Source organism: Parastagonospora nodorum, assembly GCF_000146915.1.
Source record: "Parastagonospora nodorum SN15 chromosome Unknown scaffold_1, whole genome shotgun sequence".
Taxonomy (NCBI): Eukaryota; Fungi; Ascomycota; class Dothideomycetes; order Pleosporales; family Phaeosphaeriaceae; genus Parastagonospora; species Parastagonospora nodorum.
Window position 1 is genome coordinate 2,215,999 of NW_001884549.1, and position 25,797 is coordinate 2,241,795.

Consider the following 25,797-nt stretch of genomic DNA (forward strand, 5'->3'; position numbering starts at 1 on the left):
CCTACATTACCGAGCAATTCTCCTCAGTAACGACAATGGGTGTGTCCTCATCTCCTCCACCACCACCACCGGCACCACCGGCACCACCACCAGCAGCCTGCTGAGCAGCCATATGACGAGCCAATTGCGCAAAGACTGCTTGCTGTTCGGACTGTTAGTACAGTATTCATATGGAGGCTCACATACAACTTACAGAGATGAAGTAATCCTCCCTGCCCCCTTTGCGGTCCATGTCGTTCTGCGAAGTGATTTGATACGCTTCGTGCATGCGCTTGCGGCTCTTCAGCCCGTTCATGGTGACCTCCTCGTCGCTATCGCTTAAATCTTCGTTTGCACGCTCTTCACCGGGACGCTCTTCGTTGTCGTTTGCTTGGGCGCGTCTCCTACGTCCCCAATTCAGGCTTGAGAAGCTTCCCGGATCCGAGGACTGAACACCAATTCCTTTCCGGGCATTGCGCTGATCGCGGGCATCAGGCGAGAAGATTTTGATCGTGTGGTCGATGCCGGACACTGCCATTGTTGGTTCGTATGGATGTCCTGCGAGGTGTTAGCAGCTGTCAGATCCTCGAGGTGCAATACATACCTTGAACAACGTTCACCACCTCGCCATCACCTTCGAGGATGTTGACAAGCTGAGCTGTCTTGCGATCCCAAATGAAGACGTGACCAGAATCACTTCCACTGACGACATAATCGTCCTGTAGACCGAAGTAATTGACGTCTTTGACCGTCTTGACGTTGCAGTGGCCTCTGTATACGCGTGTGTGAGGCGCGCATGGCACGTCAAGCTCCACCTTTTCCCTACTGAGCTTGGTACGACCAAAGTCTGACCGCCATAGCACGCCGCCACTTCTTGTTCGCCTGAGGCCTTCGTCATCTGAGTCGTCCTCGTCGTCCTCATCCTCTTCATCTGAGTTGTCGTCGTCGTCGTCGTCATCGTCGTCATCATCGTCATCTTCTTCGTCCGAATCTTGTTCCTCGTCCATTAGTGCATCTGATTCACTATCACCCATGGATGCAGTCTCCGTTCCTGCGGTTCGGCTGTTTCCCCGCGCGCGTCCCACGAGCTCTGCTTCGGCGACAGGACCGTCATCATCAATAGGATCGATGTCTTCCTGTTGTTCCCTCAATGCTTGTTCCTCAGCTCTGACCTTGTTGTCCGCGATACCACGGCCTCCGAAGGCACGATCGACGAACTTGAACTTGATGTCTTTGGCCGCATTTCGCAGAACTCCCCTTCCGACCAAATATGCCCATCGCCTTTTGGCCCTGGCTCGGTCTTGAACATCATGGGGCAGTGAACCATCGCCTGACGCGGGAACTACTGCTCCGGTCAGATCCGCGAAAGGCACCTTTAATGCTTGTGCAAATGCAAGTACTGCAGCCTTTTCAGAACTGTATAATACCCGCGTATCGTCCGTCTCGAACTTTGATACATCCACATTTACAATGGGCTCGTCGCTCGCCAAGTCGAGCAAATACGGGATTATAATTTCGTCGATCGCGTCCATGTCGGATTCTTGTGGGCAGGGACACCGAGTACTTGGGCTACGGCTTGAAAAGCCCTCCACCACTGCGCTGGGACCGCTGTCAAGCCATAGTAGGATTGCCTTGAGGAAGTCATAACCGAATTGCTCGTGTTGTGGCAAGTCTCGTTCACGGGGCGCATGCTGGATCGAGGAGAAGTGTTGTGAGATGAGCGCGTCTGAGTTTGACCCTGTCAATAGCTGTCCGCCCAGAACCCGTGCAAGTGTTCCAGCTGCCTGAACAAAGCGACGCGAAGCCGCACGGCTGTCTCTTAACTTGTTTTGAACAGCAACATCAACTGGGTCCGGATCTACGGGATATCCCCATGTTCGTGCAATCTCGTCCATGTCGGACAATATTGAATTTGCAAAACCTAGGATGGACGTAAATGCCAGCTTCAGCCCAGTCTCGCCATGCTCGGCAAGATCGAATATGCGCTTCGCAATCACGACTGTGGTCTTTGCAATGCGATAATGGTCTGTGGATCTGAGATCATTCAACTCTTCGCGAGACATGCCATTCTCCGCAGGAGGCTCGATGCGAATATCCTCAATTTGACCATTTTCATACCTTACTCGAAGTGCAAGATCCTCTTCAGAACTTTCGGTACGTTGCCTGGAGCCGACTCTTGCAGCACTTTCTTCTGAGAGCGTGCGGGATTTTGGTCGCTTGCGCTTCCTCATCTTGCCCTTGACCCGGTGGCTTGAGTCACCCTGAGAGACCTTTGTAGTCTTGACTTCTTCGCTAGCATCTGGCGCACGTAGCATATCGAAGCTGTAGATGTGGTCTTGCGACCAACTCACAATTAGCTCATTAGGGTGCGCATCACTGATCTTGCACGCTGTAATGTGGCCGCCATCGTTTCGGCGCATCCGTTTCTTGCCATTAGGCGCGAACTTCTTCACACATTGGGTGGCCTTGCCAAGCGATTCATCCTCGTGCTCACTCCAGTTTCCTGGACTCGACAGCCTAGATCCACGCTCGTTGTTGCGGTCCCGACCGAGCATACGCCGATCGTGGAGGAAGCAATGCAAATGTGCACCTCCAAGTGCAATGTAATGAGGCTGCGATGGAGAGCATGAGATGGTGTTCAGATCTAATCCATGGCGACTGTAGGAGATCAATGGCGGTGGGGCGTTATCGGATGCATCCTCATCTCTGGCCCATCGCGGTACCAATGTGTCCTTGGCCCGCGGATAGGCACTTGAAGGTTGCCGGACATCCCATTGCCGTACATCGCCATCATTTGAACACGTCAAGAAATAGAAGGGCGTGTCCTCTGTTACTATACGCTTGACGGTGTCGGTGTGGGAGCGGAACACTTTTGCATTTGTGTCCCCCTCAGTAAGAGTGACGCCATCTCTTGCCATGCCCATAGAACGCCTTCCAGTATTCGATCTGCCTGCAGAACCAAGCGCGGAGTGCCCACTGTGCTCGATGTCAAATATTCGGACGTCGTCGGTCGCAGATACAATGGTCCGGTCGTTCGAGTAGGGCATGAACTTGACAGAGAAAATGTTACTCCGATGACCTGTGAGTATTGAAGTAGTGAGGCTAAATTGTGACGTCGACGAATCAGGATGGTACGAATGAATGTTGATGCGATGGTCGTCAGAGCCAGAGGCGAGCAGTCGTCCCGAGCTTGACCAGCTGTACTGTGTCAGTATGTGTCATCAAGATCAACTTGCGCATAGTTGGTACCTCAGAGCGTTTACACAGCCGTTGTGGCCTTCCAACTCGTTGACGATGTCTAGGTTGTCCACCCATTGCCGGTCGCCATAGATGCCTCGGATATCCGTGTATTTCTTGCGCTGCTGGCCGACTTCGCGCTTCAGCAGGCGATCGTATACTGTGTACTTCATGTTGTGCTACTTCAGGAACACCTGGGAGGCGAATAGATATAGGATCGGTGGTAGTTACGGGGAGGCGAACGGTGAGAGTGTCTGGAAGCAGCTAGTGAGAGGCGAGACTCAATCAGGCGGGATGCGTTTGACAGGATGCGGGCATGCAGGGTAAACACAGTCACGCATTTCGACGCTGTCGCGGGGAGGTGTATACGTTCGCGAAGTTTCCGTCTCGGCTGTCTGGGTGAGTTGAGCTCTGGATGACGAAACGCCGCAATGAAGGCTGAAGCTATGACCCCCACGGCTGGACCCTTGCACGCTTGCGGATCGTCAATTTCACCCTTTGCCCTTACTAAGCACACCCATACATGCAGTCTACAAGCATAATATATATATCGAGATATCAATATATCGCGTCATCTTAGGCAACTTGTATATTTGGATCGGATTGACTTCCATGAGAGGCATGCATTGGCCCCTGGGTCGTCTTTAAGCCGCTGCAGTTAACTCAATGGACATTAGGAGTTTAGTTGAAAACATGTTGTGGCTGTTGGAACATACTGAGCATGTGAACAGGGAGAACGGTGATGAAATAGGCGTTATGCAGGTTTTCCATGCATCTTGTACAGACTCAAGCTGGATGCCTCTTGTACATGCCATCTGCACACGACCGTAGCATAATCATGGTCGTGCGAGCCGCCCAAAATTGTCGCGAGTCAAGTCTTCATATGATGGACACCATCAGAACTATGGCAAGACAGATGAAACACGCGATCGCGCTGGCGACATGGTCTGCCTTGGTATACCAATGGCCTCAAGTATGTTGTCAAGCATCTCAGGTTGTCTGCGTAGCACGTCCCATTCTTCCTGGTGTTTCACCATCATGGTCCCTCCAAGGGTCGTGCCGTTCAAGGCCACAAAGCCAATCTCGCTACCATCATCGCGTCGGAGCATAGTACCTTCACTTCGGCGTGGCAGAATTGCCATTCCAGCAGTCGTCATTGCGAGGTTGTAACTGATAGGAGAGTTCCCTCCGTCAACTGAGTGCAAAGCCAGTGAGCCTGGATTAGTAGCAATGTAAGTGTCGACCGCCCCAGTCGCAGCGCGATAGAGTTCTTCATAGGTGCTCAACAACTCGGAACCTGTTGGCTCGGAGCTGAATGATTGAGCAAAGTGTGTAAAAGGTAGACCTTCATGTTGTAACACACCATGTGGTGTCCCTATGGCTCAAATTAGCTTCAGCGCTATGCCTTCGAGATGAGCTGGCGGAAAGCAGTTTACCTTCAGCTTGCCTAGTTGAGTTTGATAACATGAGATCTATCATTAGATCCCAGCCGCTAGTTGCCTCGCCCTCAAGCATACTGTCGACTGGCAGAAACTGCAGATGTCTATGCGGTTGGCTTGCTCCACTGTGATCGCCAGAATTGAAGAATGCAAATAAACGCTGCTGCTTGCTGCCCGTTCCGTCATGCCATGCTTTCAAGCAAGCGTAAGTTGCTTCTAGATCATCTTGTTCTAGCACATGTGTTTGCTTCTTGTTAAATTTGGTGGCAATTATGAAGTGTTCAGCAATGATAGGGAACTTATTTAGCACCAGGAGATGGCTTGGACTGGAGGTTGGTATGTCGGCGATGTGCAGCGCTTGCGGAGGGTCCTCGAAGGGGTCTACTTTCTTCTTGGACGCATCGCTTTCATTCTTAGGAATTGGCTTCTTTGCGAGGGTAGGGCAGTATCTCAGCTGAAACTAGTGTGTATGTTAGTCGGCATTCATCCAGCGCATGTTCGGAACGCGCACCGGAATGCCCGTCGAGGTGCGAATAACGGAAACCTCTGTTGGAGAGAACAGCAAGCTTGCAGAAGCTTTCGCAGTTCTAAACTTGGTTTCCACCAGGCTTGGTAGTGCTTCTGACAGGCCGAGCAGCATCTTCATGAGAAAGGAAGGTGTGTTGAGTGGGCAGGTCAGGGACAGCAAAGGTGGCTGCTTTCGGAAAGACAGGCCCGCAGCGCACAGACAAACCATGAACAGACGTCACTTCAACTCTCTACACTTCAACACTCTCATTACTTCCATCGCAATCACGACGTGTTGATCTTGTTTACCATATGCATTCGTTTATCTCCATCTCTAACGCCTGGAAGTGGCACAAAGAGCCTCCATAATGATGACAGGGTGCCATCGTGCTTTGCAGCAATGTCCATCTAAACTCTGCAACCTTGCAGAAGATATCAGACAAGCTCGATCAAACATTCCAACCAAGACTAATTTACAGAGAAGAGAATCGAAACGCAAGCCTTACTCAGAGCGAAAAAAGGTGAAAATGCCACCTATGGCAGGCTGTCAGAATGTCAAGGACAAGTGAATGACGCTACCTTGACATTCAGGTCAAGGCAGATGATTTAGGCAGCGCTTGCTGTCTCACAGAAAATCTTTCAATAAAGCTCAAGCCCCAACTCCGTCGTGGAGTGCGCGATCTGTTGCTGGATCGCTTCCAAGTTCTCTCAAGCGAGGCACAGTCGAACACTCGCTCAAGGTCCTGGGTTCAGCTCTTGCCATTTCCTCTTACAGGTAGAGTTTCCGAAATGATAAGATCCGCCACTATTATGGATGGAGTCGGCGACCTTCTTCCACTGAACTTTCGCAAGTCGCTGATCATAGCTCAGGGTTTGGTTAAGGTAGTTCGAATTGATGCGATCGAGGTCTTGTTGAACAAACATCCTGAGAAGGTCGAGCTTCGCGCATGTCAGCAATGAAATGGGCATCATGCATGTCTCGACTTACATCTTTCTTCTGCCAGACAGGCTTACGCACACGATCCTGCCGGGCCTTGGTCAAGGAACGGTACCGGCCTCTCAATGTGGACTCAGCACACTTCGTGTACATCCTCTTGCGAATCTCCTTATACGTCAGGCCATCTTTCTTCCCTTCCAACAGAATTTGGTCGTCCGCTTTGCGCTGGGTGTGCGAGTCTACAACACGATGACTCTGAGCGCGATCCTGGATTGGGAAGTTTGTCTGTGGGCCAGCCCACGAGGGATTTCCTCGCGATGCGCTATTCGCATTTTCATTCTGATAAGCAGTAGAGAAGCTGCTTGGAGCGCTGGTGATAGGTGGATTACGAGGTCGGAAAGGCATGGCCATGCCTGATTCGCCTTCCGCATACCACGGTGAAAGCCCCGGGCTGCTCGCCTGGGAATATGCATACTCCGAATCGTAAAGTCTTCTGGTATCGTTACCAACCGTAGGAAGGCCGTTCAAACAGTGTGTGATCTCTGCAGACGTGGGCGAATGCACAATATCGCCCATTGCATATCGCGACGGTCCCGAGAAGTTGGCCGCATCCTCTTCGGTTACCACTACCGGGCTCTCCGGCGAAGAAGCCTTGATAGCTGGGCGCGTCTGCGACCCGTATGAGCTCCAATTGGTTATCTCAGAAGCCGGTTCCGGTGTGAAGGGCATCGTCTCCGATTGTGTCTCGCTGACGAAGCTCTTAGGCGAGTATGAGCTGTTGGTCTCGGAGTCTGATCCATTCATACTGAAGCCGCGAGGTACGACCTCTGTCGAGCGCATGGGGCACCACGCGTGGGCGTCGCGGTACTTTGTGCTTCCAGTGCTGGGAAACCCGTAAGACGAAGAGCCGGCATACGCCAGCCTGTTGTTCATATGCCAAGAGCCGGCAGGCTCTGGCATGGGATGCGGCGACATGTCTAAGCTACTGTTGAACGCGAAACCCTGGTCGAACATTGCCCCGGACGGCAGGAATGAGTTCTGGGAGAACATGGCGTCGTTTGAGGGTCCCCAAGTATGCGCGCTTGAGTACTGGCGCTGGTTATCCGCAGAATCTGTGGGCTGTCCTCGAACATAGCTCGTTACGGTCCTGTGTTGCTGTTGCAAAGCGGTCGTCAGTTCTTGGAGTCGACCGGGAGAATGAGATGCTTACGAAAGAAGGTTGGGCCATCGCCCCAGCTTGTTGAGCGTAGTTGAAAGAGTGGGAGAGTGCAGTTGACTCTAGAGCGTTGGTGGGGTGTTCAAGCTGTACCTGCTGCGAACTGTGGGTCGAGAAACTCGGGTGCTGGAAACTTTGCCCTGGGTGAAGCAGACTTGCATGTGGCATCGTGCTGCGTGCGGCAACCGCACCTTATACAGACAGGTGATAGGGCCAATCTTACAACACAGCCTCGTTCAAGTCGCTGTGAATATCGGTGCCGCAGTCTATTCAAGGGGGATGTCGTGTGAATGAGTTGGCAGGTTAGATTGAGGTACGGAGACGATGCGGGAACAGGTGCGGGAACTGTTCACCAGTGGCCGCTTTATCATTCGTCGATTAGCCGGCCGCCCTTCACACAGCAGCGGTAAAGATTCGGATCCTTCAGCCAGTCAGCTGCAGGTGAATTCTTGCTCCTGTGGACCGCGAACAGCGCAGATGTCGTAAATCGGCAATGTCAAACTGCTGAGTGGACAGTGCTGCGGAGAGGACGAGCTCGGCACTGCTATCTATATCGAGCAACAATGAGTGCACCTGATGTATCTACTCCACGAGCATCGTCAGCGCGCTTATAAGGTAACGGTGTGTGAATATGTCTTACCAATATGCCACGCGTACCAGGACAATTAGAAAGCGCCTAAGAAGCACGCGATCATGGCATAGGCATGTACGAACACACTGATCAGATGTCAGCGCCGTGACTCGTGGAACGAGTCCTTGCGAAGTGATATCGGGAAACGCACAAGTTCAATTACAGAGAGGTGAACAGCAAGACGATTTGCAAAAGAACAGCCGAAGCCAGTTTGCGAAAGACTAGTTACATGTGCTGGAGCTACTTAGGTGAGTGGACGTTGCTGTCTTAAATCCAAGACAATCCCAATGGCTTCTCTCAGCGCAATGACCTGCGTTTGAGTTCCCCATGTTTCAAGGTCTACATTCTACGGTAGTGCACGACCAGATCTAAGCTCTCGGGAGACCCATCCCTTTTGCTGCTCGCAATGACAACAACCCTGAACCTGACACGGGAAGGCGTTAGGCTATCAACATCGCCCGGCATGGGGAACTTGCGCAATGTCCACAAGGCCTAAGCAGATCGAAAGACAAGTATCTTCCCCAGCGCAGAACAGCGCTGAGGTGACGACGAGAGCCCAACGTGGCTAGCGCCGCACTGCAACTCAGCCTTGCCAACAGCCAAAAGCCAGCTCTTGCAGGCGTTGTCCTATCAGATCGAGTAATGGAAAAGCAAGCTTGATCTTTCTGTACTAGCTGAGCTGGCTCGAGCGATGCACGTTGCTTGTTTGGTTTGATATGCAGCGGGCAAACGATTGCTTGCATGACAGGTCTTGGCGGGCGTTTCTCGCATCGGGCCAGTAGGAGAATTAAAGATCCGCTGTGGCAATCCGATCTGATGATCCTGCTGCCATAAACCACTCTGAGATCGCCAGCTTGGAGGCTGAGGCGTGCTTGACGATCTCCCTGCTTGCGTGTGGTCGTTGGTGCCAAGCTCGGTATGGCAGAACAGTGGACCGTTCTGTACCACCACGTTGCTCTTCCAGCTTCGGGAACACGGTGCGAAAACCCTCCAGTGTGGCCCATGCACGGAAGCTAGTGCGTGCTTCCCTGGGACGCGTGTTGAATGAGGGCTCTCTACTTAGACACCTCGGTTCTCGAGATAAGAGTGCACCCTCTTCCACAACTTGTACCTTGAACCAATGAATTTCACGTCACTTTGGTTTTCTCGTTAAAACTGGAAAACCAACTACCTCAACTGTGCAAAAGCGTGGTAGATACAAAAAGTCCCGATTAATTTGTGCCAGGATGGCTGATGGCAATGCCATGACAGGTCGTGCGAGCGTCACAAGTGCCACAGGGCAGTCGCTAGCCGAACTGCTGTGACACGACCAGGAAATTCCATCTATGGTGGTACAAAACAGCCGAGGTGCAGCATACAGGCTGTGTACGAGGACATCATGCCATGCAGGTTGGAACTTGACCAAAGTGAACGTGGAGGCTGGGACCATGGGACAGAGACCTGGTTATGACTCTGACATGGCTTGTTGAAGAGGACAATATCTACCTAGAATGTATGCAGAGCAGAGATCATGCAACCATGTACCGATCTGAAAACATAAAACCGTAATAAACCTATAAGTTTCTGCTTAGATATCTCACTGCTCAGATCCGCGCCTTTGTCTTTGCAGATCCAGGTGCTTGCAGCTCAATATCCTTCCACGGCAGCCCCAGAAATTCCCACATGTAATGGAACCTGGTCTCAGTCAGCGCGCTTCACACTCGAGGGCTACCTCGTTGGGTTTGTCATGTTTCACGGTTCGCATGTTAATCCAAACACTTTCCCGTCTGCGACCTGTACTATATCACAAAGCGGACATGAGAGGCGTGTAGCGTACCCGCAAAAGGAGACGCCAAGAAAACGGGAAATACCAACCTGTCACTACCAAAGAAAGGCTCCTCCACGCCTTTCGAGTTACGCAGAACGTGCCAGGGGCATCCGAAGGCCCCAAGATCGAGTGCCTCCTTGGTATTGTCGTTCAGTCGCTGCTTGTACGGCGCACTGTTTGCTTTCTCGAGGATGTCCCTGACTTCTGTCTCACTGAACTGCTTCGAGAGCACTTGAGCCAGTAACTCGGGCTTGCTGACGTCGAGCCCTTGCTCCCATATTCCCTGGAAGATATCCTTGAACGCCTGGATAAACTTCTGTGCATGGGCTTCCTTGACATACACCAACGCCCGCTGCGGCAGCAGAGACAGAATCGGGAAGAACTCGGGCGTCTTGATGTTCGGCACGCCGAAGTACCGCTTCGAACGCTCGCTATCGTACCTGCCGTACGCGCCTTTTGCGGGAAGTGTCCACGGCGGCTTATTACCTATGTTTCGTCAGGGATTACGCAGTGGAGTAGTGCAGCGTGGGGCAGGCGGGTAGACGTGTCAGATTAAAGATAGGATTCCCAGAAGCTGGGGAGCTGGGATATGTACCGCTGCCGACATTAATACCGCCTAGGAAAACGGGCACTATGCTGTATTTCGTCAGTGAAGGGCTTGCGTTTGGACGGAGTCGCCAGAACATTGGACGGTCCTCGCGATAGAGACTGTGCCCTATCCCATGTTGAACAAGATAGTGTACATGTGCGATCGTGCCATGGGTTCTGCGGGTGTGTGCCGATCTGACATCTTGGAGGAATCGCAGGGCTGGTTCAAGGCTAGTTGGTTGCACAGCGTCTTGATGGACCCGTGTCGAGCGAGCTCGGAGTTCACGCAGATCGTCGAGCAATGGCAGCCACTTACTCGATTTCTACATTGTGTTCCTTGAGCAGCGCTCGATTCTCCTCCAGACGCAACAGAGCAAAGTACGAGTATGGGGATACTAGCTCAAGTCAGTGTCACGTGCTCCAGGACGCCGCGCCCTGGACAGGCGTCTCGGACGTCCACGGGTTTTTCAAAGGACATACCGCAATCAAGATAGCTTGTGATTCTGCCTGACATATCGCGATACTCGGTGATGAGAAATCACGTCGCTCGGAAGTAGGACCTTAAACATCTTTATGGTGGAAGTAGGCGGGCATGACGCTTGGCAGCCGAGGTTCGTGAGGAGCTGTTTGGAGCTCATCAGTAATCACCATCTCACCTCCACCGAGCGATGCGCGTACCCCGGATTCTCCGCATAAAGCTGCAAATGCCTGCAGACGACGCGATGGGCATCCATTTATCATTCTCTCGAGATTGAAAGCATTTGACTGCTACATTCATCTCAGTTTATTTTCCACGCCCTTGAAGCTTTTCACGTGACAAGCCATCACCGTATTGTCGAGCATATCTCACGATGTCACCTCGTCAGCAAGAAGTCGCATTGATCGTCGGTGCCTCCAGAGGAATTGGACGCCAGATTGCCATCGATTTGGCTCGTGAAGGCTACGCAGGCAAGACCACAATCTCCAACTACACCTACCACCACCTAACACATTCCAGTCGTCGTAGCAGCGAAGTCCACATCCGATGCCTCCAAAACTACTCCCTTCCCGCCCGATCCAAACTCCTCCGCATCCACCATATCCACCGTCGCCCGCGAAATTCTCGAAGCCGGCGGCACCGCCGCTGCCATCCCCGTGGACACCCGCGACTTCGCCAGCATCCAGCATCTCGTTGCGCAAACAATTGCCACGCATGGCCGGCTTGATGTCCTGATCTACAACTCAGGCGCAATATGGTGGGCCAGCGTCGAAAACACGCCCATGAAGCGCTTCCAGCTGATGCAGCGTGTCAACGTCGAGGGACTGTACGGCACCATTCAAGCCACACTACCGCAGTTCAAGAAACAGGGCTGGAAGGGCAGGATCATCGTCGTTAGTCCGCCTATCTACTCGCGATTCTTCCGCGGCAAGACGGCGTATGCGATGGGCAAGGTCGGCATGTCGGTCCTGACCAAGGGACTCGCTATGGACTTTGAGCGCGAGGGCAAGAAGGATATGGCGATTACGTCTATCTGGCCGGCTGCGGCGATTCAATCTGCCGCGACGGAGACGGCGGAGGCGAGTGAGTTGAGGAAGGCGACAATTTATGGGGATGCGATTCTGGCGATGTTGAGGAGTGAAGCGAGTGAGGTTAATGGGTGTTTGGAACTTGATGAAGATTTTTTGAGGAAAAAGGGGGTCACGGAGTTCGGGAAGTATAGTGTGGTAGAGGGCGCGACGCCGAGGAGGATTATGCCGGCGGAGTTTCCGGATCTTAGGGTCAAGGAGCAGGACGATGAAGGGAAGAGGATTGATAGTTCGAAGATAGAGAGCCCCAAACTTTGATTAATTCTTTCGATGCACTGTACGTCTAATTCTTCCTATCGCCTTGCAATACGTTGTGTCCTTCATGCAGCATATGACCGTCCATTGACATAGATCACTTTGCGCTACATGCCGCTAACATTCCATTTTGGTCGCCAGCCTGGTAGGCGAATCCTGACGCTGTCGCTCCTGAACAAACCGTCATACAAGCCCTCGTGGTAGTCGGGTACAATAGAGCCGTCCCTCCTGTGTTCTCGCACGCTGAGCCAGTGCCACTTTTCCGAGCCCCTCTTGTCAGCCTGATACCACTTTGAAGTGGGATCTGAAAACCTGGGTTCATGGTCAGCACGTAGCTCATTAGCGAAGGTTGTAGACTCACACGCCCAATGAGTCGATATTTAATGCCACCAATCTGCCCCACCAGTACGGATGATGCTCGTCGACAGCGCCGTCGTCTTCGAAGAGTTCAGTATTATATCTCCAGTCGGGCATCTGCACACCGCAATGTATGCCTTTGCAATACGCCGCCTCGATGGCGTTTTTGGACTCGGTAGCTGCTGTTTTGCGGCCTTTTCGCTGACCATCATTATACGCCGTATCGGTGGCTACCGCGATGGCTGTCTCATGCTCAGCAGTGGCTGCTTCGCGGCCCTTTCGATAAGCTTCCTGCCACGCCGTATCGATGGCTATGTCGATGGCTATCTCGTACTCAGCAGCGGCTGTTTCGCGGCCTAGTCGCTCACCCTCCTCGTATGACACTCTGATACTGTCCGCATTTTCTGTCGCTTGGGACTCTAGGGCTTTTCCGTATCCACTCGCATGAGCGGCGTCAAGCTGTGCCTTGAACTCCCTAAGAGTATCTACTCGACCCTGCTTTAGTCCCTCGTCATGTCCAAGAACCCTACCGCTCTTGTACCATTCCGAGCAATTTTTCTTGTGTTTGAGTTCGAGACTTTTTTCAGCGGCAGCGATGTTGGCTTTCTTCGCCTCGTCCCAGATCTGTGCTTTGAATGCCTGTTTATGAAGCTTGTTCCACTTCTCTTCCACTATCTTTAGTTCTTCACCTGCCAGATTCATGGCTCGCTGGAGGCGCCACTCTTCTTGTTCTTCCTCAAACTCTCGTGCTTTCTTTTCGATACTTTTCTCGCGGCTAGCAGCAGTACGGCTGTTGAAGTCTTCGAGGTACTTGGTTGTTTCCTCGCGACGGACAAGATTGGCAAGTTGCTCAGCAAGTTGCTTCTGGTGAGACTCTTGGTCTTGCTTTATCTGCTTGGCAAGATGTAAGATGTCCAGGCTGGGTTTGCAGTACGTGGTCTCCCACTTGGTGAACGCCTGCTCCGGTCTGTTCTTACCCGCCACCAGGTTACTCATGTCTCGCCGGGCTTTTTCTGTTACTTTTCCGAGATTCGAGACGGCTTCGAGAAGGGACTGGTCTGCCTTAGGTCCGGTTTTAGGGCGCGCTGCTGCCATCTCCATCTCCTTAATCTCTTGTGCCCGCGTCACGAGGGTGGCCATCTGTTCATCGAACCAGTCTTGTTTCTCTACACGACTGTCCAAAAGTGCCTGAACTTGCGCACTCTTCTCTCTGCGTAGCTTGGCCATTCTCTCATCTTGCAACTTGATCTTCGCAGTCAGATTGCGTATCTCTGCTTGTGTTGAAACATGCGACTGTTCGGCGGTGGGTTCAGATCGCGACAGTGTTTGCATACGGTTTTCGGCCCATTTGATCCAGGTCGTGTACTGGCTGAGGGAGGGGAAGAACTGTAGCAGGTCTTGGCTGGGCTGCGGGCGATGTGGTTCGTCACTGACGACACCTTGCACGGGTCCGCCGTTGCCTTCGCCCAGGGTACTACCATCTGGCTCGTCTATACATTTCAGTGGACAACAATTGGTCTCGTGCATTTTTAATTACCTCGCGTCATGGCTTGTTGCCGCTTAGAGTGGACAACCTTTAGCTACTGGCGTGCGAGTGCGATCGCATGCGCGAATAAGGCTGCTACAAGCGTGCCGCAATCGCTCTGACGACAAAAGTTTTAGCAGTAGTGGTGACGTGAAGAGGTCCAAGTAAAGCAAGGCGGCATGGTGGGAGCAGTAACGGCAGGCGCGAGTCTTGGCACACGTGAGCACGCGGGAGTGACGCGACTTGGTGCCTCAATCGGCCAGTTAGAGCATGAAGACAATACTGTAATATCAAATTCTTTATATGAACATCTGGAACTAGGATACCGTTGCACTAGATCAACTTACAGCCTGCAGAATACCCTCAACATTCTCCCGACCCACAACACCCTCTTCAACCATCTGCTCCAACACCTTGCTTACGTCCGCACCCCGTCCCTTCCAATGCGCCTTTGCCTCTTTCTCGCCGCTCGTAACCGCCTTCAATACCTCCGCCACAATCGCCTTCGCATCAGCCGTGCTCCGCACTTCCACCGCCCCAGCTTTCTCCGCATACGTCCTCGCGCCCCGATAAAACACCCCAGAATTGCCGATCAGAACAGACTTACTCTTCACCCAGGCTGGCTTTGCTGACTCGAATAACCCGATTCTGAAGCGGAACAGATCGACGTCGCCGCGCGCGAGAAAGATGTCGGCTAGTCGGGAGGCCGTGAGCACTGAAGTGTACGGTACAGCAGCTAGTTTTGTGAGGAGTGTTTGTGCTTGTGTGAGTGCAGTCCACTGGATTTCGACGTCGGTAGCGAAGGATGGCGAGGAAGGGGTGTACTGTGTGCCATCGGCCAGTGCGGATGCGAGGTCGATGAGCGCGTCGGCGTAGGAAGAGTGTATGTTGGCGACGGCGAGTTCGGAGCTAGCTGGGTTGTCTGTACTTGCGGAGATTTTGGAGAAGATTTGCTCTATGGTCTGGGCGTATTGGGTGGATTCGCTGCTTCCACTGCGATATGCTACTTCTGCGATTGTGGACTGGAAGTTTGCGGTGGCGAGTATTGCGTCGTCTTTTGGTGTTGTGGTCACCTCTTCAACAGCAGATGCGCCTAAAGATAGCGTTGGCCCAGCCTTGGGTTCGTCTCTTACTGTCATGGAAGGAGTCGTGTCGATAAGGTTGATCAAGGCAGGAATCTTAGCAGTGGCTGTGTCTGTACCATCGTGTGCTCTCTTCTCGATATTGGCGAGGTCTGAAGGATCATAAAGTCCAAGAAGTGTTGTCAAAGCGCCGAGTTGCGCTGTACATGTTTCCAGTATAGTTTCTGGAGTGAGAAGTTCCTCAACGGTAGCCCAGTCGCCAGGTGCCTCTGACGAACTTGAACCTGTCTCGGCTTCTTCTTCATCTGCTTGAGCAGTGTTCAAGGATATGCCGCCTTCCCATGCTTCTTGGTACTCCCCAGAAGCTTGAGCTTTGGCGATCTCGGCTTGCATCTGTTCGTACTCTCGCTGTTGGTTCTCTAGGCATCTTGTGAATATCATGACTGCTTCCTCAAGTAATTCTCGTGCTGGGCCTTTCTTGGTTTCCTGGGTTCCAGATTCCAGTGATGCTTCGGCTAAAGAAGTCAAGACCTGTGCAGCGTTGAACAAGATGTCGGTGTTGGTTGGGTTGAGGGAGATAGCAAAACGATGCGAGTTTAGTGTCTCTTCCAACAGCGCTGTCTTGTTACCGAAATGAGCCACGATGCGCTCATCCTCTGTGATGCTGTACTCAAGATTCGCCCTGCAACTATCAGTAAAGTGCTTGCTAGCTTCGAAATACTCTACACTCACTTATTGTATGCCAGATCAAAAGATGTTGGATATCTTTTCAGGCCTTCGTTGTACGCGTCGATAGCTCGGTTGAAAAATCTCGTCGCTTTTGCAGCGTCACCAGCACGCCATTTGCCCGCTGCTTGCTCGTGATCATCTGCAGCTTCAAGGAAGTCATTTTCGGACTGCGGCTCCTGGACCTTGGCCTTGGTCTTAGGTTTGGGCTTCAGGAAACTTTTTGACTTGGGTGGCATGATGTGAGGAATCGTTCTTGAGTTGGAGATAGGGTAGTAGTAACAGAATAGTAGTAACAGAAAAACCAACGAGGCGATGTGCAGACCCAGGGGAATCACGCGTAGCTGAATTGTTGTGACTTTTCTCGAGTCGCGCTTTCTGTGGCGATCTTGCCCCGCTTTGACTTGCTCCACCCAACCTCCATTGCCGTGGTTCCCCAAACCTGCATCTACCACGATTCAGCTCTTCTTCAGTACCTTTGTATGTTGCTGCTAGCAAACAATACAAATAGAACAGTCTAAGTATTGTGCAAAAGTTGGGAATTGTTCGCGCTGACAAGAAAAACATGATAACATCAACATGGTGGGGTAAAGTGGCTGGCAACGTAGGCACAAGTTCATCTTCATGCGACCATGCTTCAGTGGTTGGTTTGACATTCAAGCAAATTGAGGGCGAATTTCTGAACAGGATTTCCCTTGTCGTCCAGGATCATTATCTGAAACTCAAAGGCGATGATCAAAAGACAGATGGAACCGGCGGGCCCCAAATCTTCAGTGCCTGCGGCCCTGCTTGCACGTGCGAGACCTTCGTCTGCGAGTTGACCAAATCTCCATCGCTATAATGTTCCTAATCATGGTGAGCATCTGGAAACAGGAAATTATAGAAGATGATACGTACCATTATGAACTTGCTAGGATCGAACCAATAATCGAAAATCTGGCTACCAAGCACATGCTGATCGACTTGTCAGCCCAAATGCTTCAACTAGCGAGGGGAAGGGAGCACCTACCCTCCCAACACCCCAACAGTTCTCATATCCCTTTTCAGTTAACCAGTCATGCCCAAGCTGCTGAATGTCGAAGTCATGGGTCTCAAACGCTGCATGCGCTACGCCGACTTCTTGTCCGTCCTTCACACCCTTGAAAAAGAAGGCGTGATGATCGCTCCACTCTTCCCCTTTATCGATATGGAAGAAGCAAATGATTGCTTTCCCGTCTTTGTACACTACATCGCTTGGTGCAAGAGCGAGGTAGCCCGTGTACCAATCGTACATCTCCTGGTATGCGCCTTGAGGGTATGTAACGCCGTAATGGCCCCAGCGATGTACAGGGGCCGGACCTGGGTCGAAGCGCTGGAATGTACCTTTGCGCGGTTTTTGATCGTCGAATTCGAGGTTTGTAGGTGTTACCTTCAGGGTTACTGAAGGTGGTGATGACTTGGATTTAGTCTGTCCATGTACGAGAAGGACAATGTGTCCAGCGGGATCTATCAACTTCACGTACTCGCCACCACCTGGGGCTGCCAACTGCTCGATTGCAGAGCATCCAGGGATGGTTTTGGTAGCGCGCTCAAGTTCATTGCGACTCGAAACTTCGTAAGACGCTCCGCCAAAAGTGTTAGAGGAAGACTGTCGAGCGATGTATATGAAGGGCTCGGTGCCGTAGCCCTTGAAAAACAGCACCTTTCCATCTTGACTTTCGCGAGCAGGTTCGAGACCAAAATCCAGTAAGAATTGACGTGCAGCGCTGAGATTTGTGTGATTATAGATCACGAAAGCAGTGGATGTCAGGGCGATGCGTGGGTCATCTGGAGCAATAGGCCTGTTGGATGGTTCTGAAGTTCGACAAAGATTCAGTGTAGTGCGCATGTGAGTTCGACCTGGTCTATCGTTTTCAGTCTCCAGATATTCGCCATCGTAGTAGGTCCGGATTGATGCCGTGCTCACTGGCGCTGATCCTTGGCCAGCTCCTTGATTGCGTCTGACGCTTCGGGCACTTGCCGCACAAAGATCAAGGTTCCACACCGCGAGCATGTACCGTGTTTGGTGGCACCGGTGTCGAATTTCGGTGGTAGGCGGTAAAAGTGGTTCGCCGGATAGAGTGGCATGTCTTCCGCCTCTCCGCGAGTAGCTTGGATTACGGCGCGTGACTTGCCCGCCTTGGATCATGCTAATGCTTATCAGGAGATCTGCCGATCTGTAAATGCACATTAGTATCTCGAGGAAAACTGAGACTGGCTCAACAATGCAGCTAGAGACACGTACAGTCATGCGATAAGAAGTGGGGGTAGTTGCGTTAGATACAAATGTATTGGAGACTGTGTATAAAACTCTGGTGCTAGCTTGTACTGGAGTAATACCTCTCGATCGCGCCCGAGAATCAGCTTTGCATTCGTCAACTTCTGGAGCGAATGTATCATTTGATTGGACCGGGACCAAGCAGCGTGGTCTCTAGTAAACCACCTCTGGTTAGCGAGAGAGTCGTAATTCTCTTTGACAATATACTGGTCTGTCGTGAAGATCCATGCGCCACTGTCTTTCATGTTCACTTGCAGAATAGAAAGTCCTGGGGTATGGCCTGGGCAATACCGAATGATGAGACCTTTGGCCAATTCAAAGCCTTCATCGTGAAATGGCTTCCAGTTCAGATCAAACTGGAGGTAAGTTGGCATGTAAACACCTAGAGATCCGATCAGTAAGAAAGTGTGATAGTAGTGAGATGAACTCACCAGTGTCGGTTTTGGTTGCGACGTTGTAGAACGCATTTTTTGAGCTCGCGCTCATGCGTATAGATGGGTACATTAGTACCACAAAATACTCCAACCCTCCTGCATGATGACGGCTTTGATATCTTTGATCTTGTTGCCTGTCTTGCTAGTAGCGGCGTCTAACTCTTGATCTTCGACATAATCTTCTCGAGCGAAGATATCGTTGAGTTGAGGACCCCACACAGCTGGACAAATTTTGCCCGCCCCAGTCTCGAATAAAACAAGTCCTTCTGTTGGGTGTTCGATCAAAGCTGAGACCATGACCATAGTTCTTCGTGAGCTGTCCGGATTTGAGTTACTCGCAGTAACAGCGTTAGCCTATGGGTCAGCATGAACTTATCCACTTCACAATATGACAAAGACTGCTTACTCCTGTCATAAAAAAAGCTTCATCTGCAACAAGGTTGCCAACATGCAGCAACCACATCTTAGTCCCCTATAGTGATGTCAGGTACCCGCAGGTGTTGTAAGATCGGTGTGATTACCTCCGGAAAGGGTCATGGTGAGGCCAAGGGGACGTGGGACAAAGGAACGTGGGGGTTCCAGGATTGGGGTTTCTCAACGGACGTGGTAGGCTACGTTGAGCGTTAATAAGGCGAGGAGGATGGGGTGGAATGGGCACATTGACTCGTATGAGTCGCTTGTTGATGCGTTTGAGAAGTTTGTCGAGCTGAAGCAGATCCCCCCTATGATGGCGCAGCCAGCGTGAGATGAGCTGTGGGTCTATTGATTTGTGTTATTACTGGTATATTGAATGAACTCGTCGTGTAGGCATGTTAAGCCTCACAAATCAGCTGATGGTATGAAACGCGATGTCTATAAGTAACATAGACCTACAATGATATGATCGTACCATGAGGATAGCAATGATTACAACAGTCCTCTCAAGCAAGCTATCGTACATGAGCCTCTCAACCAAGAGACTGTGCCCAGAACGCCAGAGCAAACAAAGCGTAGCACACCGCCCAAACATATGTGAAGCGGCCTTCGTATGAAAGACGCCAACGATGGGTATCAAACGCCGTACAATGCCGTAAATCGTACTATAAATCGTACTGAATAGATTTCATTCCGTCGTCTGCGTTGCGTTTCCTCAAGGATGCGAATGGACAAAGTGTGCGCCCTGGCACGGTGAATTAGCTTTCTTGAAAGCTGCTATGCGTGCTGTCATCCAGCCTGATGTCCATTTCTTATCACCGTCGGGTTCTTGAGCGCGGCCCAGGCGGATGGAATGTTGGAGCCGGCATTCTTCGCCGTTGTGTTCGAATTGCATGCATCTGCCGTCTTGCACGCACGCCCGGTGGCATTTGTCAAAGGACTTCGCGTGTGTGCTGCCCTTTTTGTAGATGACGTCGTGAGACATGTTGGACCAGTCGACGACTTTGTCCTCCATGTAAGGCTCTACCATGTCGAAGAGCTCCTCAAACGTGAGCGGTCGTTCGGGATGCTTCCTACTCTCCTCCCATTTCCGGAGACTAGTAAAGTCGTCGTCTTGGAGATGATGCAGCGAGATGATGGCTTCGCACCATTGCTCCTGGCCGTAACGTATGCCCATAGGTGGCTCGCCATTGAACATGGGCCAGTAGCCGCGAAGCGGGACGCCGCTCTTTTTGAGCACCTGTGCCAGCACGTCGTCACCAGAGTGATAGCTCTTGACGTCCTGCCCAAAGAAATGAGTGCCGGGGAAATGCTTGTTCTCGCCAAACATGCGGCCAAACGCCATAATCTTCTCGAGCGCGCCGCGCGAGAGGACGTAGCCACTGCCACCATGCGCATATGAGGCTCTCTTCTTGGCAAGGACGGGCGATCCAAAGTAATGCGCCGAGCGCGGGCTGAAGTGGGTCAAGAAGCGATAGAGATTGTCGTAATTGATGTACGTGTCGAATTCGATGAAGACAAACCACTGCGACTCGGGGCGCATGTATGAGGTCCACTCCATCATGGGCAGGAATTTGTACTTGTCGAGCCGCCAGCCCTCGTCCGACGTCTCCTCGGTCACGTTGTCGTTCTGTATGCGGTCGTAGATGTCGAAGTCGGGGTTGTTGAACTTATACTCCGGGCGCAGGTGGGCAAGGGCGTCGGCGATGTCGAAGCCGTTGTAGTGGTCCTTGCGGTCCGAGAAGATGAGCAGATCCTGTTTGCAGCGGCCCAGCCGGTTGAGATAGACGGGCAGCTGCGTCTTCGCCTGGCCAGCGCCAATCTTGAGGACGATCGTCACATCGTTCATGACGCCGGCGCTGAAGGGCGAGCACTCATGGCCAAAGTGCACCTTGGGCGCAGGCGCAGACAGCACGGGAGGCGGGCGCTCGACAAGCAGGTCGTAGCCACGCTTGCCGCGAAAGAGGGCGTGCAATAAGGCGGGCAGGAACGAGGTGAAGAAGAAGACGGCAAGCACCAGCGCGGCGCACAATATGCGCAGCGGCGTGAGCCTAACCATCATGGTGGTGGTGCTACCGTGGCCGTTGCCGTACGGGAGGCATTTGAGGTGACTGATATGATGATGCCGCCGCTATCGTGCTTGGGAGAGACGCTTCCAAGTTTAGGCGGCTGTGGTGCGCCGAAATGCCGGAGACCCGCCTAGCGCGATGCGGCCCGCCCACGTTGGACTGGACTTTCACCACGCCGTTCAGTCACGTGTTGCGCAGTCGCAACGGCCACATGGGCCGCACGTGATGAGGTACCCAGGTATTGTTTCGTTTCGAGACATCATCGACAAGCATCATGGCGCGTAGCTGTTGAGGGTCCTATCAGCACAAACCGGCCCCGGCATGTACCGAGCGGTACCGCTGTCGTTCATGCAAACATGTGGCGCGGACGTTTCATGGACAATTTCCACGCGCCCACGTGCTGTGCCACGATTTGGACAGAGGTATATCAATGCAATCGCCGAAGCAGCGGACCATTGCACAGCATCACCAAAGCACTGAGAAAATTCGACTTGGACAACATCAGTAGTTGACATTTGGAGCATTACCAAGACCAAACATCATAATCGCCATGAAACTTCAATTCACCATCTCCACTCTTCTCGGTCTCAGCCTCTGCTCTCCAACTCCGGCATATGCGCACCTCCCTACTGTCCGCATCCGCACCATCGGTCCGGACAACACACACTATACATCATCCAACCAAAGTCCCTCAGTCAATGGACATATCATCACACTGCCCATTGGCATAGCTCTGTCATCACTTGCGCAAAATCCTTTGCTGCTACAGGGCTTCGAAGTCGTGGACGCCGAGGTAGAAGGCGAAGTCTTTTGCAGGGTAAACATCGGATATTCGAGCAAAGGAATCGAAGCGAGGAAGGGAGATGGAATGGTCATGCTGGACTCCAAGGGTGGTGTCGTGACTGTCACCGGATTGACTTGTGGGACGGGAAGTGGGAGTGCGTGATGGGCGTTGCTCTCGGTTCGATTCTTTTGGCATTGCGTTGGCGTTTTCTTTCATATGAGCTCATGATTCCCAACGGGCGTCCTTTATCGGTAATTACTAGTCGACTACAATAATATCAAGCTTGCAAGTTAGGCTTTGTAGCCTTTCATCAGCTTTTCGATGATATCAATACCCATCTGTTCTTCGGCCGTAGGTGCCTTTGGCTTTTCTTCGTCTTTCCTATTTTCTTGACGGAACCCTCCCTTTGCCATGATCTGCTCCATACTGCGTATGCCCCTCAACTCTTGTAATGGCTGGATGTTGTTCAGTGCCTCAGCATCTACATTGTCGAAGTCGATGCCAGATGCTGATTTCACTGCCGCTTCGATCTCAAACGTCCTATCTGGTGTTATGATCAGATCGCATTGGACCTCCCCAGGCTTATTCGGGCTGGTTTTCTCCATCCCCATGGAGACTTCATCCACCACCTGACATGCATGCACAACTGCGATGACTGGCGTCGTGTTTGCCAAGATCTTGATGTCCTGTAGCAGAGCCCATTGTACTTCGAACAAGGCCTGGCCTTCATGCAGTACAACGCCATCCTGATTGAAAACCAACCCACCCATAACGCACATGTCAATGTGCAGACCCTCGTCGCGCAATTGCATGAGGGACACCGCTCTTCCAAGACCGGGCTTCTCCATCCCATCCAAGCATGCTGCGAGCCTGAGATCCGCGCCATCTATCCTTGACGGATCAAGCAAAACAAAGCCTCGACGTAATCTATACGTTCCAACGAGTACTTTTTTGCCATCCTGAAGAGCTTGGTGCCGCAGACCCTCGAGACTATTGTCGCACGTGATGAGTACGGTTCGTGCATCTTTATAGCAATTTTGTTCCCGAACACGATCAACAGCGGCAGCCGAGCCTCGAAAGTCCAGTGCGAATGACAGGAAGTCAAAATCGAAACGTGAATCGGGGATGGCGTGTCGAACGAGTTCCCGGTACACGCAGGCCCATATCCGCTTTCTGTTCGCTTCGGTAGAAGACGGAACACTCATAGTACCGGAAAAGGAAAGGCAGTAGGGTGGTCAGCACGAGTCAAATGATGAACCTGCCGTGTGGATGGAGGCTGGGGAATTTTTAATGCGGCTCATGGTCGTGGTGTTGAGCGGGTTTCCCCGCAACCATGGGAACCTGGAAGTCGCGACAGCACCCCGCAGCACTCTTCACGGCGAGCATCACCTAAAAACACCAAAGTCGCGAACATCGATTGCAAGTTCTTACCTGAATATGTGAACGGGAGTTACGAGATAGATTCCGTCCTGGTAGCTTATCCAAGCCGGCATCACCCGCTCTCTGCGTCATGCCCTTGTCTTCCCGTATTCCCGAGGTCAAATCCGCAAAACGAAGATTTTGTGATAGGTCCATCTCTTAATCATTACGCACATTCTTTTTCCGCTGGAACGCCTTACGGATTGAGTCACGAGGACTTCGCAGGATATGTTCCCGCTATATAATTGACGAGAGCAGTCAGAAGTGCAACGAGCAATGGCGACTGAGTCACATTTGTCGACTAAAAACAGCAGCGAAAAGACCAACAAGATGAAATTGATGGCGAACAATGCAAAGAGCAAGACCATGCAAAGCGACGAAGCAGGATACACCATGGAGCCCACGAAGGCATCGAGAGAGTCGCAGCCAGACACCCCAGCGTCCCAAACGAAAACCCCTACAAGACGTCAATCAACATTAGAATTATCTTCAAAACGTACAAAAGCACTCTCATATCTCAAGTGGTTCGTCACAGACCAATGGTTTCTCCTCGCCATGGCAGCCGTCATTCTGCTCGCATCACAAGTCCAAGTCCCAGCATCACGACAACACACTAAGAGAACCGTCGTCACATACCTCTCCGTCTCCGTCATCTTCTTCATCAACGGCTGTACTCTGGAGACGTCCATCCTGCTGGAAAACTCCATGCGTTGGAAGCTGCACGCTTTTGTGCAACTCCAATGCTACCTCGTTTGCTCAGCTGCGACCTTCGCTATCGTCAGTCTCTGCGCAACAAATCCGAACTTTATGGATCCGTGGCTACTCATTGGGTTTCTATTCGTTGGGAGCGCGCCGACGACAATGAATTCGAATGTTGTAATGACGAGGCAAGCTCACGGCAACACTGCTCTTACAGTCGTGCAGTCTGTCATTGGGCAATTCCTCTGTCCTTTCCTTACGCCAATCATCCTCCAGATGTATCTGTCATCTGGAGCATGGTATAGCAAGGTGTTAATCCATGGCGATGGCTATGCGGAGATATACAAGCGCGTTTTCATGCAGCTAGGCCTATCGCTCTTCTTGCCCATGTTCGTTGGCCAAGTGGTGCAAAAGCTCTTCCCAAAGCAAACCAAAAAGGTCTTCTTCGACTACAACATCATCAAGTTATCGTCCATTGCTCTGCTCACGCTTGTGTGGCAGACCTTCGACCAGGCCTTTCAAAGTGGTGCGTTCAAGACAGTCAAGCCATCGAACATAGCATTCATCGTGTTCATCACTATGGCGTTGTACATGATATGGTTGGCCATATGCTTCTCGGCTTCCATCATGTGGCTCCCGAAGAAAGATGTGATCGCATGCTGTTACTGTTGTCCTGCAAAGGCATTGGCGATGGTGGTTCCCTTGAGCTCGGTCATGTACATCAACACCAGTCCAATCGAACAATCGAAGTTGCAGATTCCTGCCATTATCTTTCAGGCGTTCCAGGTCGCTATTGGCGGTATCATGACCATCGGGTTCAGGAGATGGATCAGACCTGATGAGCAGAGAGAAGAGGCTGAGAAGAGCGCGCAGTAACAGATTAACGGATTTCGAAAAGTGTATTATCTTGTTATGGAGACCTATTTGGTCGATGCATGTACTCGTTCATGCTTAATCGACGACCACTGACGTTGTCCTGAACAACTCCACTCTTTTTGTATCAGAATGTACAGCAACCGTATTTTGATTTAAAGTATACAGAGAAAGTAGAACCCCAGATATGCGAGCTGTGGTGTTGTTTCGAGCGGCGCGTCACCGGCTTAAGTGCAGCAGCATCCGTTCGGAATCTAAACTAGTCAGGTTGATTCGACGCTCAGGCTTCAAGACAACTCACGCATCGACAGCTTCCATCAAAACCCTCACAGGGACATTCGACACATGAGAGCAATGAGACAGTGTTGTCGCTGGCCCGCACCTCCTTGGTCGATCGGTTGAGGCTGACCTACAGGACGCAGTTAGCGCTGCTGATCTCCATGCAACAGAGGGGCACGTACAGCCGCAGGCGACGCGAGTACGACGGCCGCCGAAACGAGAGCAAAGACAGCTGAGAACTTCATTTCGCTGGCAATTGGTGGTTGTGGTAGGTCTCTAGCTTCAGCAGGCGAAGACGGTGTTTATTCTAGCGGCGGTGAGTGACGACGGACGCTTCAATTCCTCTACACAGAAAGAAAGCACGCCGCGCGACCCGCCCATTCTTAACCACTAAATTCCACGGCCCATCAATCTAAAATCAACCCCTGCCTGTGCATCCCGAGACGTACATTTTCCCAAGTAGCGTCCCTCGCATTCATCTAATTGTGCAGATTGGACGCAACCAAGATCCGGTTCCCCGCCCCTCGTGGCAGGTGCAATCAATCTATGCCATGCTTGACTTTGTTCCGGAACGTGCTTGCTTACCTGGTGTTTGCAGCGATGACCTGGCCAGATGGCTTCCCGGTTAAACGGTAGAACTGGGGTAACGATGCGGTCGAATTAATAGCAAAGCAATGC

General features: G+C 51.9%; 13 protein-coding genes across 13 annotated transcripts; 4 read left to right on the top strand and 9 right to left on the bottom strand.

The window, feature by feature from the left end:
• Position 1: 1 nt before the first annotated feature.
• Positions 2-3,389, bottom strand: SNOG_01005 (hypothetical protein; the record flags this gene model as incomplete). The annotated part of the gene is made up of 4 exons (XM_001791614.1): positions 2-151; positions 194-510; positions 584-3,058; positions 3,245-3,389. 4 exons carry the CDS (start codon positions 3,387-3,389, stop codon positions 2-4), a joined length of 3,087 nt encoding a protein of 1,028 aa, XP_001791666.1.
• A 729-nt stretch (positions 3,390-4,118) lies between these two features.
• SNOG_01006 (hypothetical protein) lies at positions 4,119-5,391 on the bottom strand (the record flags this gene model as incomplete). The annotated part of the gene is made up of 3 exons (XM_001791615.1): positions 4,119-4,527; positions 4,580-5,115; positions 5,167-5,391. The coding sequence occupies 3 exons, from the start codon at positions 5,389-5,391 to the stop codon at positions 4,119-4,121; spliced, it is 1,170 nt and encodes a 389-aa protein (XP_001791667.1).
• Positions 5,392-5,897: 506 nt separating this feature from the next.
• On the bottom strand, positions 5,898-7,149 carry SNOG_01007 (hypothetical protein; the record flags this gene model as incomplete). The annotated part of the gene is made up of 2 exons (XM_001791616.1): positions 5,898-6,145; positions 6,177-7,149. The coding sequence occupies 2 exons, from the start codon at positions 7,147-7,149 to the stop codon at positions 5,898-5,900; spliced, it is 1,221 nt and encodes a 406-aa protein (XP_001791668.1).
• A 2,023-nt stretch (positions 7,150-9,172) lies between these two features.
• Positions 9,173-9,396, top strand: SNOG_01008 (hypothetical protein; the record flags this gene model as incomplete). Its single annotated transcript, XM_001791617.1, has 2 exons — positions 9,173-9,215; positions 9,260-9,396. 2 exons carry the CDS (start codon positions 9,173-9,175, stop codon positions 9,394-9,396), a joined length of 180 nt encoding a protein of 59 aa, XP_001791669.1.
• A 133-nt stretch (positions 9,397-9,529) lies between these two features.
• Positions 9,530-10,855, bottom strand: SNOG_01009 (hypothetical protein; the record flags this gene model as incomplete). Its single annotated transcript, XM_001791618.1, has 5 exons — positions 9,530-9,620; positions 9,801-10,239; positions 10,349-10,389; positions 10,658-10,736; positions 10,822-10,855. 5 exons carry the CDS (start codon positions 10,853-10,855, stop codon positions 9,530-9,532), a joined length of 684 nt encoding a protein of 227 aa, XP_001791670.1.
• Positions 10,856-11,192: 337 nt separating this feature from the next.
• Positions 11,193-12,165, top strand: SNOG_01010 (hypothetical protein; the record flags this gene model as incomplete). The annotated part of the gene is made up of 2 exons (XM_001791619.1): positions 11,193-11,289; positions 11,339-12,165. The coding sequence occupies 2 exons, from the start codon at positions 11,193-11,195 to the stop codon at positions 12,163-12,165; spliced, it is 924 nt and encodes a 307-aa protein (XP_001791671.1).
• Positions 12,166-12,519: 354 nt separating this feature from the next.
• Positions 12,520-16,091, bottom strand: SNOG_01012 (hypothetical protein; the record flags this gene model as incomplete). The annotated part of the gene is made up of 3 exons (XM_001791620.1): positions 12,520-14,009; positions 14,406-15,808; positions 15,859-16,091. 3 exons carry the CDS (start codon positions 16,089-16,091, stop codon positions 12,520-12,522), a joined length of 3,126 nt encoding a protein of 1,041 aa, XP_001791672.1.
• A 397-nt stretch (positions 16,092-16,488) lies between these two features.
• Positions 16,489-18,684, bottom strand: SNOG_01014 (hypothetical protein; the record flags this gene model as incomplete). The annotated part of the gene is made up of 5 exons (XM_001791621.1): positions 16,489-16,662; positions 16,804-17,658; positions 17,889-18,009; positions 18,211-18,530; positions 18,669-18,684. 5 exons carry the CDS (start codon positions 18,682-18,684, stop codon positions 16,490-16,492), a joined length of 1,485 nt encoding a protein of 494 aa, XP_001791673.1. The 3' UTR covers position 16,489.
• A 1,027-nt stretch (positions 18,685-19,711) lies between these two features.
• On the bottom strand, positions 19,712-21,058 carry SNOG_01015 (hypothetical protein; the record flags this gene model as incomplete). The annotated part of the gene is made up of 1 exon (XM_001791622.1): positions 19,712-21,058. The coding sequence occupies one exon, from the start codon at positions 21,056-21,058 to the stop codon at positions 19,712-19,714; it is 1,347 nt and encodes a 448-aa protein (XP_001791674.1).
• Positions 21,059-21,421: 363 nt separating this feature from the next.
• SNOG_01016 (hypothetical protein) lies at positions 21,422-22,011 on the top strand (the record flags this gene model as incomplete). Its single annotated transcript, XM_001791623.1, has 2 exons — positions 21,422-21,487; positions 21,574-22,011. 2 exons carry the CDS (start codon positions 21,422-21,424, stop codon positions 22,009-22,011), a joined length of 504 nt encoding a protein of 167 aa, XP_001791675.1.
• SNOG_01017 (hypothetical protein) lies at positions 21,523-22,661 on the bottom strand (the record flags this gene model as incomplete). The annotated part of the gene is made up of 1 exon (XM_001791624.1): positions 21,523-22,661. One exon carries the CDS (start codon positions 22,659-22,661, stop codon positions 22,140-22,142), a length of 522 nt encoding a protein of 173 aa, XP_001791676.1. The 3' UTR covers positions 21,523-22,139.
• An 883-nt stretch (positions 22,662-23,544) lies between these two features.
• On the top strand, positions 23,545-24,987 carry SNOG_01019 (hypothetical protein; the record flags this gene model as incomplete). Its single annotated transcript, XM_001791625.1, has 1 exon — positions 23,545-24,987. One exon carries the CDS (start codon positions 23,545-23,547, stop codon positions 24,841-24,843), a length of 1,299 nt encoding a protein of 432 aa, XP_001791677.1. The 3' UTR covers positions 24,844-24,987.
• SNOG_20011 (hypothetical protein) lies at positions 24,843-25,469 on the bottom strand. The gene is made up of 3 exons (XM_001791626.1): positions 25,302-25,469; positions 25,142-25,249; positions 24,843-25,094 (listed from the first exon to the last, which is right to left on the bottom strand). Exons 1-3 carry the CDS (start codon positions 25,362-25,364, stop codon positions 25,068-25,070), a joined length of 198 nt encoding a protein of 65 aa, XP_001791678.1. The 5' UTR covers positions 25,365-25,469; the 3' UTR covers positions 24,843-25,067.
• Positions 25,470-25,797: the final 328 nt, after the last annotated feature.

What these genes read in the sequence shown, in the direction of transcription:
- SNOG_20011 (XM_001791626.1), bottom strand. Translation starts at nt 25,364, where the DNA reads ATGAAGTTCTCAGCTGTCTTTGCTCTCGTTTCGGCGGCCGTCGTACTC. An exon ending in TACTCGCGTCGCCTGCGGCT is followed by an intron (nt 25,250 to 25,301) that starts GTACGTGCCCCT and finishes TGCGTCCTGTAG; the next exon opens with GTCAGCCTCAACCGATCGAC. An exon ending in TTGATGGAAGCTGTCGATGC is followed by an intron (nt 25,095 to 25,141) that starts GTGAGTTGTCTT and finishes TGACTAGTTTAG; the next exon opens with ATTCCGAACGGATGCTGCTG.